General features: G+C 48.8%; 2 protein-coding genes across 2 annotated transcripts in view; both read left to right on the forward strand.

Moving 5' to 3' along the window:
- The window catches only part of CCDC197 (coiled-coil domain containing 197), a 22,080-nt gene extending 18,873 nt beyond the window's left edge, over nt 1–3,207 (forward strand). The window contains exon 9 of the mRNA XM_015144412.3: nt 2,983–3,207. Coding sequence (XP_014999898.1) covers nt 2,983–3,186 — 204 coding nt within the window. The 3' untranslated portion in view covers nt 3,187–3,207. The remainder of the gene's footprint in view (nt 1–2,982) is intronic.
- The window catches only part of OTUB2 (OTU deubiquitinase, ubiquitin aldehyde binding 2), a 98,657-nt gene that overhangs the window by 54,354 nt on the left and 27,416 nt on the right, over nt 1–16,887 (forward strand). The window lies entirely within an intron of this gene.

Genomic DNA, 16,887 nt, shown 5'->3' on the forward strand with positions numbered 1-16,887 from the left:
AATAATAACTTTATTGAGATATAATTCACATACCATAAAATGTATCCCTTACAATTATGCACTTTGGTGTCTTCAGTATAGTCAAAATTGCACAGCCATTACCCCTGTCTAATTCCAGAACATTTCATCACTCCCAAAAAGATACACTGCATCTGACTGCTTTCATTTAGCATAATGTTTTCAAGGTTCATCCATGCCCTAGCACGAATCAGTGCTTTATTTTTATGGCTGCATATTCCATGGTATGGGCCTATTTGTATGGATAGAACTTTTGTTTATCCATTCATCAGCTGATGGACATCTGGGTTGTTTACATTCCTTAGGTATTACGAATATTGCTGCTATGAACATTTGTGTACAAATTTTTATGCAGAGATATGTTTTCACTTCTCTTTGGCACATACCTAGGAGTGCAATTTCTGGGTCATCTGTTAACTCTATGTTTAGCATTTGAAGAACTGCCAAACTCTTTTCCAAAATGGCTGCACCATTTACCATCCCCATGATCAATGTACGACGGTTCCAATTTCTCCACATCCTTGCCAACATTTGCTATTGTCAATCTTTTCTAATTTAGCCCTCCTAATGGGTGTGAAGTGGCATCTCATTGTGGTTTTGATTTGCACTTCTCTGATGTCTAATGATGTTGAGTATCTTTTCATGCACTTATTGGCCATGTGTATCTCTCCTTTGGAGAAATATCTATTTAAATTCTTTGCCCATTAAAAAATTTGATTTTTTTTGGGGGGGGACGGAGTCTCACTCTGTTGCCCAGGCTGAAGTGCAGTGACGCATCTTGGCTCACTGCAACCTCTGCCTCCCGGGTTCAAGCGATTCTCCTGCCTCAGCCTCCCGAGTAGCTAGAACTACAGGCATGCGCCACCACACCCAGCTAAGTTTTGTATTTTTATTAGAGATGGGGTTTCACCACGTTGGCCAAACTGGTCGCAAACTCCTGACCTCAAGTGATCCACCTGCCTCGGCCTCCCAAAGTGCTGAGGTTACAGGCATGAGCCACTGTGCCCGGCCTATTTGTCTTTTTTTAGTTGAGTTGTAAGAATTCTTTTTGCGTTCTGGATATAGGTCCCTTATCAAATATGTGATTGCAAATATTTCCTATCTTGCATGTTATCTTTTTACTATCTTGATGGTGTCCTTTGAAGCACAGAAGTTTTGAATTTTGATGGAATCCAATTTGTTTGTTTTTTTTGTTTGTTTGTTTGTTTGAGACAGGGTCTCCGTCTGTCACCCAGGCTGGAGTGCAGTGGCGCCATCTTGGCTCACTGCAGCCTCCGCCTCCTGAGTTCAAGTGATTCTCCTGACTCAGCCTCCCCAGTAGCTGGGACTACAGGCATGCGCCGCCACCCCACGTGACTAATTTTTGTATTTTTTGGTAGAGAATACACCTGGCCATGTTGGCCAGGCTGGTCTTGAACTCCTGACCTCAAACGATCCACCCGCCTCGGCCTCCCAAAGTGCTAAGATTAGAGGTGTGAGCCACCGCATCCGGCCAAGAATCCAATAGTTTTACTTTGGGTATGTGTATGTACTTGTCCTTTATGTGTCATATCTAAAAAGACATTGCCTAATCCAGGGTTATGAAGATGTACACCTGTTTCTTGTGAGAAGTTTATAGTTTTTGCTCTACTGTTTAGGTCTGTGATTCGTTTTCAGTTGATTTTTTAATGTAAGGTAGGCGTCCAATTTCATTATTTTGCATGAGGATATTCAGTTGTCCTGACACCATTTGTTTAAAAAGTTCTATTTTTCCCCTTTGAATTTTCTCAGTACCCTTGTCAAAAATCAGTTGACTGTAATATGAAAGTTTATTTCTGGATTCTCGATTCTATTCCATTCATCTCTATGACTGTTTTTATGCCAGTACCATACTGTCTTGATTACTGTGGCTTTGTAGTAAATGTTAAAATTGAGAAGAGTGAGTCTTCCCACTTTGTTCTTTTCTGAGGTCATTTGGCTCCTCTACCAGGGCACATCTTGTGTCATGAGTGGAAGTTTGGTGCCTGGTGGGTTTCAGGCATGGTGTGATCCTAGGCTCAGTGGCATCATCAAAGACCCATCCTTTCCATACTCTCCTGTCTGCCACCTTTAGCATTGACTTCATCCTAAGTCAGAACGTGCTTACCTCATTTGAGGCATGTTCAGTGCAGATGTCCAAACACAGGACACTTAGCTCCCCAGGGACACTGAGGGGCAGGTCTCTCCCCTAGTGTCCAGTGCCACAGTCAGCAGTGAGCAAGCCTGTGGCTCAGTTAAGAAGGTCTTCTCCAGGAACCTCACAGGCAGTATCGAGGCCGCTGTATGGCACAACTCAGTGGGCACCATTCAGTTGAATTCTGTGTAATTGGCATCCCTAGTTATATACAGCTTGTAACTTACTCATATCGCAAAGAAATGAGATTTCTGAGTAAGGACACATTTATCTAAATAGTCACAGTGTTTTAATTTCATCTTCTTCCCAAGAAAAAGGAAGAAATTATGTGGTGATGTCACAGGGTCCCAAGCAACAATCAGTTTGGGCCTCTGGATTGACGTCTGTCAGTCACTCAGCCAACATGAATTGAGCCACCTGAATGTGCTCAGCATTCTGCTAGGCAACAGGAGATGGAGGCTCATCTGGTCCCTAAGAAATGAATGCCCTTCAGAGAGGGAGGCTGGGGGCAGTCAGGGTGGGCTTCTTGGAGGAGCAGTGAGAAAAGGCAGGCAACCACATTCAGGAAATTACACCAGGATCTGGACTCCTAGTCATCCAGCTCTGTCACTCCTGGCTGTGCCACATCAGACAAGTCACTTAACTTCTCTGAGCCTCTGTTTGCTCATTTGCCCAGTGGCATTGATACCACGTCTTTTGCAGGGCCCTTGTGAGAGTTAAAGTAGGTCAGCCTTTGATGATGCTTTGGTCCCTAGGAAGTAGCGTCCAGAGGCCAAAACACTGTCAGGTGAGAGATCTATTTTCCCTCCCAGGACTTCATGTTGGACAAAATGGAGACTGTAAGACTGATCGCATTGCTCACGGAACCCAGAGTGTGCTGGTCTTGGAACAGCCTCAGGGACCAGGGGCTCAGAAGACACCCCAAACCCTTCAGGAAATGTCCAAGGAGCTGGGTTTCCACCCCCAGGACCCCCTTTCCCAGACCCCATGCTTCAGAGTGCTCCAGCCTGTACTGACCGGCCTACGCCTTGCAGGCCCCGTAGCATCACGACCTCTTCTTACCTGCCTGCCTCCTTTTCTCACCACCAACACCTCCAAGCCAGTGGGAGAGAGTCTGGGGCATTGAGGGGGTGGGCAGGGTCCTGGGCTCAGCTGGGGTTGGGGGTGCTGGTCCCCATCCTGGGAGATTGGCAGGGATCCAGGTAAGGCCTGCGTGGGATCGGGGAGAGAGAGGCAGGTTCCTGAGTTGGGGGCAGTGGCCAGGCTGGAAGACCCTGGGCTGAAGACTCCCTACCTGGGATCTGGGGTTGCGTCTTTCACTTTCATGGTGGGTTCCTGAGACTGAGGAGCTTTGGACGAACACTTGGCTATTGGGAATGTCCCAGTCACAGGACACTGTAAACAGCCACCAGGGCCGTGGGATGCATGGGAGTTCACCTTGCCCACAGCAGTCTGCAGAGCTAATGGGGGCTCTGAATGTGTCGGGGCATCTCATCACTGGCTTCCAGAAGTTGAGTACCAGGTTGGTACCTTCTGCCTATCCTGCAGGTGTCTGAGCTACCTGGAATGGTTGGTACTCTCAGGGAGACCTTGGCAAGGCAAGGCGCCTCTCTGGGCTGGTTTTTCTACCTGTAAAATTGGGAGAGAGTGCCGGACACGGTGGCTCACACCTGGAATCCCAAGCACCTTGGGAGGCAGAGGCAGGAGGATCACTTGAGCCCTGGAGTTCGAGACCAGCTTGGGCAACATAGGGAGATCCTGTCTATAAAAAATTAAACAATTAGCCAGGCATGGTGGCACACACCTGTGGTTCCAGCTACTTAGGAGGCTGAGGTGGAAGGATCACTTGAGCCTGGGAGGTCAAGGCTGCAGTGAGCCATGACTGTGCCACTGCACTCCAGTGTGGGTGACAGAGCGAGACCCTGTCTTTAAAAAAAAGGGGGCGGTGGTGAGGAAGTCTAAGCCCCCGACTCCAGTCTGACATTCTAAGTCAAGTTTGGAAGAGCCAGGTCTGCACAGAAGGCACTTGCTTGCTTTCATTGTGCCACTGGGGTAAAATCATTCTAGCAACCACCACAGTCCCAAAAATAATTTGGCTCTAGAGGTCAGCTGCTGTTAATTTATCTAGGTAAAGGCAGAAAGTTAAGAACAGCTGCTGAGCTATAAACAGTGGTGAGTCAGCACATGGACTTTCAAAAGGGAGTTTTAGAAAAGAAAAGATGCTGTCAGCTGAGAACCCCGAGAGCCCGCTTGACTCCAGGTGCTGCCAGGAGCGGGTAGGGGATGAGTCAGGCTTGGCCAGGGAGCTAAACAGGAAAGGTACATGGAAGAAGGAAGGCTGATTGTGGCCAGGTTTTAAGAGTAGTGTGGTTATATTTTGGGGTGTTTTTTGTTTGTTTTCTGTTGTTGTTGTTGTTTTTGAGACTGAGTCTTGCTCTGTGACCCAGGCTAGAATGTAGTGGCGCAATCTCTGTTCCCTGCAACCTCCACCTCCCGGGTTCAAGTGATTCTCCTGCCTCAGCCTCCCAATTTGGGATTACAGGCGCGTGCCACCATGCCTGGCTAATTTTTATATTTTTAGTAGAGACGGGGTTTCACCATGTTGGACAGGCTGGTCTCGAACTCCTGACCTCAGGTGATCCACCCGCCTTGGCCTCCCAAAGTGCTGGGATTACAGGTGTGAGCCACCGTACCCGGCGAGTAGTGTATTTTAAAAGGAGAACCAGGAGGGAGCCGCTGTTTCGAGTTTCTTATCTCATAGACCTTCAGAGGAAAGAGGGCACCTCAGGTAGGGCTTGAGTGGGATTTCAGAAGGAAGAGGCTGCACTACAGAAGAGCGACAGAAATGCTGGAGTAGGGACTTGCAGTTCGGCTGGAGCAGGCGGAACCCCCGGAGCGGTCTGAGAAGGTGGGCTGGGGAACCACGTGGGGCCCCAAATGCCAGGCCATGAGGTTTAGATTCCATCAAGGGCAGTGCACGGGGAGCCTCACACACTCATGCCTCTCTATTCTCTGTCTTTACCACTCTTTCCGAAGCAAGCTAAAGTATTCCATTAATCTTCCCCAGTGCAGAGGATTAAGTGAGTGGTTCTTAGGTTTGAACACATGTCAGGAGGGCTTGTATCAATGCAGAGTGTGGACCCACCTCCAGAGCTTCCAGGTCCTAGAATCTGCAGTTTTAACAAGTCCCCGGATACGGCAGATACTGCTGGTCCTGGGGTTACATTTTGAGAACCGCTGCTTTAGCGTAATGGCAAATCCTACGTGCTGAAGCCGGGCACTGCTCCACCGTGACCACCAACTCCCCCTGCCTGGACTTCGGAATTCCTTCTGCACGATGGGGCTGGACCGGGCATTGCAGGAGGGCTGCCCTAACCCTGTCTCACCTCCTGGGAGGCGCTGGAGAGAGCACTGCCTTCTATGCCCAGGGTGCAGTTCTCTGGCTTGTTGGCTGTGTCTTCGAGGGCTCTATGTTTTTCTGTCCCCCGTCACCTGCCTGCTGTGCACCTGTCGTGCTTGATCTAGCTCAGACATTTTGTCACACCCCTCGGGGAGGAGGGTGATTGGAACAGTTGCTTGGTGTGGCAATGACCTGGCCACCAATCAACATTTGCAGACAGCATCTGGGTATCTTGGGAGCTCCCAGCCTCCTCTGGGCAGGGCTGGGGCCATCAACCGGACACAGGGCATTGCGCTTAACAGCATGGCTACCTCAGGCTGCTGGTAAGTACCAGAATGCTGTTTCTCCTTTCTTGGCTTTTTACCATACAGAAAGCTCACTCCATCCTGACCCTGTACCTTCAAAGCACTTTTCTCATAGGTTCTATATTAGCTGGAGAAGAACCTTCAAGGGCATTTGGAGAAAAAATAAAAAGCACTAGTTCAGGTACCTTATGAAATGTCGTTTCATCCAACCTTCCAGCTGGACCATGGGATCCCAAGACACCAACAGTCCTGGGCTTGGACATTTTGAGACCAAGAGCTGGTTACCTGCCAACGAATCCCAGCTTTAAGAAGTTCAAGCATGAGAAAATTCTTCCCATAGACCATCCTGGAAGAATTGGATTATTGCCAAATGGCTGCTGCTGGGGAAATTGGCTCGTAGGAGGAGGGAATCAGATTGTGTTCTTTTTCAAATTGTGTCCTATCATTCTTTTGAGCAGTGGTTTTCAAACTTTAGTGTTTCACTGAAACCACATGTGAGACTTGCTAAAAATGGGGAGAACTGCGGCTTCCTCTCAGAGACTCTTTCTAGGGTGAGGCCCAGAAAACTGGATTTTAAGCAATCTCCCCAGGTGATTCCAACACAGACAGCTCTCAAATCACAGGCAGAGAAACCCTGGGCATCTGAATGTCTGTCTTCCTTTTCCTTCCTTTTCTTTCCTTTTCCTTCCTTCCTCTTCCTTCCTTCCTTCCCCTTCTTTTCTTCCCCTTCCTTCCCCTTCTTTTCTTCCCCTTCCTTCCTCCCTTCCTTCCTTCCTTCCTTCCTTCCTTCCTTCCTTCCTTCCTTCCTCCCTTCCTTCCTCCCTTCCTCCCTTCCTCCCTTCCTCCCTTCCTCCCTTCCTCCTTCCCTTCCCGTCTCTCTCTCTTTCTCTCTCTTTCTTTCGACAGAGTCTCACTCTGTAGCCCAGGCTGGAGTACAGTGGTGCAATCTCAGCTCACTGCAACCTCCTCTTCCTGGGTTCAAGCAAGTCTCTTGCCTCAGCCTCCTGAGTAGCTGGGATTATAAGCACCTGCTACCATGCCCAGCAAATTACTGTGTTTTTAGTAGAGACAGGGTTTCACCATGTTGGTCAGGCTGGTCTTGAACTCCTGACCTCAAGTGATCTGCCCGCCTCGGCCTCTCAAAGTGCTGCTATTACAGGTGTGAGCCGCTGCGCCCAGTCCTGAATGTCAAAAAGAAGAAAACTTGGTCCATATTCACCTGGTCTTCAACAGGGAAGGACTTTGAAAGCATGGAACGACAGGAGTAACACCCAAAAACAATCTGGCCACATAAAAGTTACAAATACGCCCGGCGCAGTGGCTCACACCTGTAATCCCAGCACTTTGGGAGGCAGAGGCAGGTGGATCACCTGAGGTCAGGAGATCGAGACCAGCCAGGCCAACATGGTGAAACCTTGTCTCTACTAAAAATACAAAAAATTTAGTCAGGCGTGGTGGCAGGCACCTGTAATCCCAGCTACTTAGAAGGTTGAGGCAGGAGGATCACTTGAACCCGGGAAGTGGAGGTTGCAGTGAGCTGAGATTGCACCACTGCACTCTAGCCTGGGTGACAGAGTGAGACCCTATCTCAAAAAAAAAAAAAAAAAAAAAAAAAAACAGTTACAAATACATCTACTTCAGAGCACATCAAAATATCAAAAGTCAGTAAGTTGGGGGGAAATGGTGAGGAATTTGGGAAAGGATCAATGTTTTTGATATTTAAAGAGCTCTTAAAAAGTATTAAAAAAAAAGATACCAGTTGCTCATATTCAGCCAATCATGACATAAAATGGCCTATAAACATAAAAATATTTCAACCATACAATTACTGCCTGTCAAAATAATTTAAAGCTAATAGACAAATGCTTTTAAGATAGGCTCACTATAGAATTGTTTGCATAACCTCTCTGGAAAGCAATTTGCTAAGAGGTCTTGAGAGGCTTAAAAAATGTTTGTGTCCTTTGGCTCAGTATGGTCGGCCCTCTGTATACACGGATTCCACACCTTTGGATTTAACCAACTGCAGATCAAAAATACTCCAGATTCAACCAGCCCCAGATCAAAAATATTCAGAAAAAATCCCATCTCTACTAAAACTATACAAAAATTTATCTGAGCATGGTGACGTGCGCCTGTAATCCCAGCTACTTGGGAGGCTGAGGCAGGAGAATCACTTTAACTTGGAAGAAGGAGGTTGCAGTGAGCCAAGATAGTGGGCAACAAGAGTGAAACTCTATCTCAAAAAAAAAAAAAAAAAAAAAAAAGGCCAGGCACGATGGCTCACGCCTGTAATCCCAGCACTTTGGGAGGCCTAGGAGGGCAAATCACCTGAGGTCAGGAGTTCGAGACCAGCCTGGCCAAATATGGCAAAACCCCGTCTCTACTAAAAGATACAAAAATTAGCTGGGCATGGAGGTGCACAGCTGTAATCCCAGCTACTCGGGAGGCTGAGACAGAAGAATTGCTTGAACCCAGGAGGCGGAGGTTGCAGTGAGCTGAGATTGTGCCACTGCACTCCAGCCTGGACAACAGAGCAAGACTTTGTCTAAAAAAATAAATAAATAAAATTCAGGAAAAAAGAAAAACATTAAAAATTAAAAATACAACAATTAAAAATAGCACAAAATTTCAAAAATATAGCACAACAACTATAGAGCACCATTGTATTAGGTATTAAAAGTAATCTAGAGATGATTTAAAGTATATGAGGGGATGTGCATACGATTCTACACCATTTTACATCAGGGACTTGAGTATCTGAGGATTTTGATATGTGTGGGGGGGCCTGAAACCAATCCCCCACAGACACTGAGGAACCACTGAAATTCCAGCTAAGGAACTTCTGTCAGTAACACCGGCCTATTATTTGGTTGAAAGTGATAGAAAGCACAATTCAGTTTAGGAGACGAATGAAACGCATTGGCTTCTGAAACTGGAAAGCGCAGGGATTCTTGCTGGAGGCATGTTGATCAGGAGCACAATGTCAGCAGGATCCAGTCGCTTCGTTTCTGGGTTTGATCGCCCAGGTCTTGGCTTTATTCTCAAGCTCAGTGTAAACAAGACGCTGCCAGCAACCTCAGGATTGCCAGCACTCTCTGAAGCTGAAGTCAGAGAAGAGAGAATGCCTCTTCCGAGCTACTCCTTGGCCAGTCTCAGGATTCACTCTGATTGGATCACCTTGGGTCATGAGCCTCTTTTTAGACAACCATTAATTAGCCAGGATTAGGCACTGTGTCATTTCTGAACTAATCTCTGTAATGAGGGGGATTCCATACTCTGGATGGTCCGGCCTGGGTCCAATTGTTGAGCTTTAGTGAGATGGAATGTCTTGTGTGGCTAGAGGCCATTCCCCGGGAGTCAGTGATGGATGCCACATGAACTACACGGACTCAAAGTAGGTGAGGGATGGTTCCCCCAAAGGGAAATCAGGGCACTGACTCACTGATTCAGAGGGAGGTTAGACTTGGTACTGGGCAAACAGAAGCAAGAAATGCCCATGACAGGTGCCAACAAAGTTTCTGCACAAAGATGTTCATCACATTGTTATTTACAGTAGCCCCAACTGGAAAACCCTAAGTATCCTAGAAGAAGAGATTAATGAATTATGCCAAAACATGTTATGATTCTGCAGTCCTTAACATATTTTCAAAACTATTTAATGTTAGAAAAATGTACAAGGTATAAAGCTAAGTGAAAACAAAAATCAAGGAGGAGTTTTTAAAAGGTAGCATAGAAATTCAATTTTGTAAAAATTATACAAATATAAGAGTAGAAGGAAATCTACTAAAACAATGTTCTAAGCAGGAGGATCAAGGCCCTTGGGGATAGCAGCAAATATTAGACCCACCTAGTATAGTAGATGAAATGCTCAGCCCCAGTAGTATACATCCACACTCTTGCCAGGACCTCCTGGTGGAGAGAATAATCATCCCCATCTCTTGACTTGGGTTAGCTGTGTGCTTTGGCCAATAAAATATCAGTGGATCATGACACAGAGGCTTAAAACATAATTGTACAGTGCACTTACCACCTGTGAGCTCACCCATGAAGAGAACCTGCCTCAGGGAGCCCCCCTCGTTCCAGGAGGATGAGAGTCATGTGGAGCAGACATGGACCCAACCTGCAACTGGGATGCACCTAAATCAGTCAATCCTCAGCCAACCCACAGACTCATGAGTGAGAGACAAATGCTTCTTTTACCCGTAAGCCAGGGCAAGTTTGAGGTTGCTTGTTACACAGCATGATGGCAATAGCTGCCTCATACACCTGCACACCTGTTCAAATTCTGTGTCTTCTCCAACCTAAGCATCACCCCCTTGTGGGAAACCAGGCCATCCAAGGGCATGGATCCTGTGTCTCAGGAATGCTGGGATGCATAAAAGTGGAGAAGAGCTCTGCCATGTTAATAGTGGTTATCTCCAGATTGTAGGATTTTTTTATTTTCTTCTTTATACTTTTGTGTATTTTCCAAAGTTTCTGTGATTAACATTTTTTTTTGTTTGTTTGTTTTGTTTTTTTTGAGACGGAGTCTCGCTCTGCCGCCCAGGCTAGAGTGCGGTGGCTGAATCTCAGCTCACTGCAAGCTCCGCCTCCCGGGTTTATGCCATTCTCCTGCCTCAGCCTCCCAAGTAGCTGGGACTACAGGTGCCCGCCTCGTCGCCTGGCTAGTTTTTTGTATTTTTTAGTACAGACGGGGTTTCACCGTATTAGCCAGGATGGTCACGATCTCCTGACCTCGTGATCCGCCCGTCTCGGCCTCCCAAAGTGCTGGGATTACAGGCTTGAGCCACCGCGCCCGGCCTAACGTGTTTTTTATAACCAGAAAGAAATACTGTATTAAAAAATTAGAAACCAACTCTTCTCGGCACCTCACCGATCCTCACCCTTGGTGTCCCCAAGAACAAGAGGAATTGTCAAATCCTTCACCCACATAACTGTCTTCAAGTCTCTGGAGAAAGGTACTTGGCCCTCCACGTATTGGGTTTTCTCAAAGTTCATTAACTGTGGTTCTTGTATGAGCACCTACACCTGGCACTGCCACCACTGGCTCCTGCTCTCTCAAGGGGTCCCCTTTGGTCTCTAACCTTAAATCTTGGTGTCCCAACCTGAGTCCTATTCTCCAGGTAAGGAGTCTGACCAGACAGGGATTACAGGAAATATCTTGGAGAGGCTTCCCTGCCATGGCCTCAGCTGAAAAGGTGCTGGGCATTCCAGCCCCACTCCCACCCCCTTCACTGGGGGCCAGATGCCTGGCCCAGTCCTGCTCTTGGCTCAGGAGCAGCCAGGCCACTTGGGAGGCCTGTGCTCCAAGGTTGTAAGTGCCAGTCTGGCCAAAGGCACTCCACTGGAACGTCTCAAACATCTTCAAACCCATGGGTTCCCCCATTTCCCTTGACTGGAGTCTCCAGGAGATGCTGGTACTGTTACTGTGCCCTTTGCTGCCAAAACTTGCTCACTCGTCGCTGGCAGCTGCTGCACTTTCTGTAGGACTCAGTCATGCATCATGCATGGGACGCTGAATTCCAAGAGAGGGAGCCTCAGGTCCTCACCTGCTCTCCAGCACCCTGAACAGTGCACACGCTGAGGGCAGTAGCCATGTGTCCTTTGTCTCCAACTCCCTGTGCCTAGCGGGGGGCTGGCACAAAGCAGGTGGTGTTCAGTGTTGAAGGAACAGGTGTGTGTGTGCATGAACAAGGGAGTTAGGTTCTTCACGGGGTACCAGAATGCTGCTTACTGGTCACCCTGCGTCCCTGAGTTGTCCCCGCATTCTGTGAGCCAGAAAGTTTTCCCTAATCCCTTTTATAGGAGGAAACTGCAGGTCGGTGTGAAAATGTGCCTTGTCTGAGGTTACACAGACAGTGGTTGAGCCTGGACATGAATTCAAGTGCATTGGGCTCCAAATTGAACCATCGTCACTGTCACAGGACAGTTCAGTAGTAAAGGAACTGTAAGAACGAGAGCTAACATGTGGGATGCTTGCTGGACACTAAGCTCGTTATAGCTCAGGCAGCTTTCGTAACAACCCTGCAGGAGTGTTTATCCCATTGTACAGAGGAGGCTCAGACAGGTTAAGGCTTTCCCAAGGTCACACAACCACCATGTCTGTCTTCTTTCAGAGTTAGAGCTCTCGGCCACTAGAGGCTGAAGGGAGCATGACAGTGAATCGTGATCTAGAGGCAGTTTGGATGGCTCAAGCGCAAATGGAAGACAGCTCACAGACCGAATCAACGGAGGAGTGTTTTATTGCATATCCCTGCCCAGGTCTGGTCTGAGGACCCACACCGTGGGCATCCTCTGAGAGCTTGTGAGAAAGGCCGAATCTGCATTCAAGCGAGGTCCCCAGGTGATCCGTGTGCACAGTAAGGGTTGCAAGCACTGCTCTGATTGCCCTTCAGGGAGAAAGTGACTCTTGTGGATAGCTGGCATCATCCAGGGCTTCTGCTGCAGGGGCTGTGACCTATGGGACATGAGGCCTCTGGCCAGCCAACTTTCAACCCCCAGCTTGCACTGGTGTGGACACACACTCAAGCTGAAGGACACATGGCAGGATAAGCCCCAGTCCTGAGTGTGCTTTTGGGGAGGTTCCTTCTGCCCTGATGGTCATTTTCCCATCCCTCTCTTCCCTGGCCACTTCCTGTCTCACCTCCTCCATGAAGCCTTGCCAGTTGCCCCTGCCCCAGGCAGAGAGCAGAGCTCTCCCTCGGCTTCCAGCCTCTCCCACAGGCTCCTGCGAGCACCTGCCTTGTTACAGTCATCACTTAGTTGTTTACACTCTTCTCTCCCCCACTGGAAGGAGAAGTTCTCAAGAGGAAAAGCTTTGTCTTAACCACATACCCAGAACCCAGTGTGAAGCCCAGTCCAGAGCAGGCCGGTAAATCTGTGTTGGACATCCTTATGTCCTCAGAACAAATGATGAACGAATGAAATTCTCAAGCATAGGAGTGAATCTCTAAGTGAACATTTTAAGGAAGGTGTAGAAGTCAAAAGTGAGGGATATTTAAGGGGGCAGAAGAATATTAGCTACACCTTGGTCTTCGGGATCAACTGTGTCCTGTGCACAGGGCACCACCCCACCTCCCGGGATGAGCTGCGTCTCCAGCACCCCTCGGTGGAGCCCTGCAAAGCCGGCCAAGTGCCCATGAGTTTTCTAGGGGAATTACTGGGGAAAGAGTTCCCTCGCCCAGCCTCCACAGCATCATCAATCACAGGATTTCTGTCACCGGTCACCCTGGGCTGCTGCCAAGGAATATGGAGGGAGAAGACTCATGAGCCGAGCCAAGGATGGCGTCTGTCTCCTGGGAGCCAGCAGGACTCATCCTGGGCTGAGTGCAGCCAAACAGGCCCATGGGGCCCTCAGACCCCCCGGGCCCTACTGACCTTTAACATGGAATTGGGATGGGAAGGGCTAGAAAAACAGGATGGGCACCCTGGGGCGGTGTGTTTGTGTGTGTGTGCGTGTATTTAAATTACTGTCCGTTCCTAGATTATTCACAGTGGCTGGATAGATTATAACCAACTCGAGAGAATGGATTTGGGAAGCTTTGACTAAAAATAAGATCTCATGATAGCTATAAAATTGGCTGATGAGGGGGTGAGGTCGAGAGCTCTCTAACTTTCTTTTCTTTCACATGGAGCAGTGTAGCACATCATTGAAAGGATTTCAAGGCTGGGCACAGTGGCTCACGCCTGTAATCCCAGCACTTTGGGAGGCCGAGGCGGGCGGGTCACAAGGTCAGGAGATCGAGACCATCCTGGCTAACACGGTGAAACCCCATCTCTACTTTAAAAAAATACAAAAAATGAGCCGGGCGTGGTGGCGGGCGCCTGTCGTCCCAACTACTTGGGAGGCTGAGGCAGGAGAATGGCGTGAATCTGGGAGGCGGAGCTTGCAGTGAGCTGAGATCACGCCACCGCACTCCAGCCTGGGCGACAGAGCGAGACTCTGTCTCAAAAAAAAATAAAAAAGATTTCAAAAAGTTGATAGAAGACCTCTAACCATTTAAATTTTACTGTCACATCCTGCACTGGATATGGTTTGGGGAGTCCTCCATAATTATTCGTTTCTGCGTGATTGATTTCAGTTTTTCTATTTCCTGTGAGCACCCATAAGAAATTATTTCAGGCAAGATGCTGCTACCTAGAAGATGAACAAACTTTAATTTTCTTCCAGTGAATGCTATAAAGGTAAGAATTGTGAGAGTTGAAAATCCAGTTTGAGAGGAAAGGCCGGTGTTTTCAAGGGCAACCATCACCGATGCCCGGGCTCAGAGGGAGACGCTAATTAGTTCAAGGTCACACAGCAAACAGGCAGCAGAACCCAAGTCTGGCTGACCTTAAGACTGGGATGCTTTTCCTGATCAAAGCTTCTCAAACTTTCCCCCAACATCCCTAAGGGCAAAGGAGAGCGAACTTGGACCTGCAGGGCACTGGCGCAGAGGCCGGAGGGGAAGCACAGGATTTCCTTGCAGTTTCATGTTGTGCCTGTAACAATCTCACAGTAAAATAAATTATCCAGGAAGCTGCACTTCAAGTCCCACCTGGCAGAGCTCGGAGACCTGGGACCTCTGTGGAGTAGCTGCCCTCACCCCACACAAGCCTCCACTATCTGTAAACACAGGCTCCTGTAAGTTTTCACCAACCACTCCAAGCCCAAGTTTTTCTGAGCTTTGCTCTCCAGGGGCCTGGAGCATTTCTAGAAATCACAAAGCCTCGAACTTTTCCATTTTTTTATGTTCTGGGAGATGTTATTTGGGGAATTCCCTCAGGCACTGCGCTCTGCTCCGTCTAATGGAGGCTGAGCTGCACTGGTGTCCGGTTGCCCCATCCAGCCAGCCAGGCGGGCCCCCTCTCTCCTGCAGCTCCACATCCAGCCCACCACCAAGCCCTGTCCATGTCCCCTCCTGCTCTTGGACACTTTTCCACTTTTCCCCATCTCTGTGCCCTACCTGGACCTGGCCACGCCCATCTCTGGCCTGGACCACTACAGCAGCCTCTTTCCTGGTTTTCTGCTTCCACTCTTGCCCTCTCAAACCCAGTCTCCTCACAGCAACCCCAGCAATCCCTCAAAGAAACAAATTTGGTCATGCCCACCCTCCCTCCTGCCCCTTCCATGGCTCCCTATTGCCCACATGTCAACCCATTTTCCAATGCCTACAAAGCCTGCATGGCCCTGGCCACCTCTCCAGCCTGATACGAAGCACTCCCTTTCCCCCTTTATTCCTGTGCTCCAGCCAGGCTGGCCCCTCCCGGTTGCTAGAATTCACCAGGCTCCTTTTCAGGAGGTTCACTGATGCTGTCCTAACTAACTGCAGTGTTGTCCCTTTAGCCCTTGCCTACTCCCACTCATTCAGGGCATTTTTTCCTGAGTGCCTGCTACGTGCCTGGCACTGTGCTAGGCACCCAGTGTACTGTGGTGACCTAGTTCTTGCCCTCTTGGAGCTTATTATCTAACAGGTAGACAGATGCACGGGAATAATCATGAACTGTGAGAAATGCTAGGATGGGAAATAGCAAAGTGCTAAGGAAGAGACTATCAGGGTGGGGACAGGGAAGAGGACAAATGAAGCCTCTTCCAACTCATCCTTAGACCTCAGCTCAAAACTCACCTCCTCTGAGAAGCCTTCCCTCCCCGCTAGACAGGCCAGGCCCTTGCTCATCTGCTCTACAGCTCCCTGCTCTCTTCTTCCCCAGCACTTGCCATAATTTGCAATTAGACATTGATTTGTGCAACTAGAGCAGTGGGGAGGAATGTGCTGTAGAATATCTACTCCGCCTCCAGTGGGAGCTTGGGGAGGTGTCCCCAAGGCTGTGTTCATCCACACAATCACCTAGAGATGTGTCATTAACCCGTGCCGTAGAGGAACCGACTGAGTCTGGGAATAAGAGAGGCTGTGTTAGTCATCTAATGAGGCCTAACAAATTATCCCAAAGCTTAGCAGAACAATGACCATTTATTATCTTATTCCTATGGGCCAGGGATCTGGTCATGGCTGAGAAGGGTCCTTTGGTTCTGGGTCTTTCCAGAGGCTTTGCTCAAACTGTTAGCCAGGGCTGCAGTCTCACCTGAAGGCTCAACCAGGGACAATCAGCTCCCAAGCTCACTCACACAGCCATTGGCAGATGAGGTTCCTCCCTGGCTGTTTGAAGGCCTCAGTTCTTTGCCAACTGTTGGTAGGGGGTCTCCCTCGGCTCCTGGCCCTGTGAATCTTTCCATGGAGCAGCTCCTAACAATTGAGGGAGTGAGGGTGAGCCAGCAAGCTGGAAGCCACAGGCTTTGGGAGTCCTAATCTCAGAAATGGCCGCCCATCACTTTGCTGTGCTGTATTGGTTAGAAGCAAGCCACCAGGTCCAGCCCACACTCAAAGGAAGAGATTACCCAAGGGCTTGAACACAGGAGATAGAGGGGGTGGGTAGTCCCTGGGAACCATTTAGAGGCTACTGACCACAGAAGTCACATAACCTTCCCAAGGGCTCGTCGCTAGAATGTGTTCCAGCTGCCTTTGGGAGCTGGGCTTTCTGTGCCTACCACAGGGAGCGAGGACAGAGCAGGAACAGGCCGCTTTCTCCAAGTCTGGGGACCTCCTACTATTGGCCTTGGCCTTTCTGAAAACCACAGCAAATGCACCTTCTCCCATAGAAACTAGAGATGGTTTCCTGCCCAGCCCAGGAGGCTGGATGGGTTACAAGCATTTGCCATGTGAGCTGAGAAATGCTAGTTTTCAAAACCCAGGCCCTGGGGAAACCCACAAAGGGGTGATTGGCTGGAAAACGGGCCCATCTATTACCCTCCTGGGGCTGTGTGTAAACTGAAGAGGGGGTTATGCCATGGTCCTAACCCGGCCTTATAAAATGACTTCTCCTCCCGATTTTCTTGCCTCACACTTGAAAAGCCATTCATGCCTCCTCTGGGACCCTTTCTGCGGGTTCAAGAAATCCCACAGTTCTTATGTTTCTCCTCTCAAAAACGAACTCACTGTATATCCTGTATCCCTGGGCTAGTGGAAAATTAACTC

Source organism: Macaca mulatta, chromosome 7 (genome assembly GCF_049350105.2).
Source record: "Macaca mulatta isolate MMU2019108-1 chromosome 7, T2T-MMU8v2.0, whole genome shotgun sequence".
Lineage (NCBI taxonomy): Eukaryota > Metazoa > Chordata > Mammalia > Primates > Cercopithecidae > Macaca > Macaca mulatta.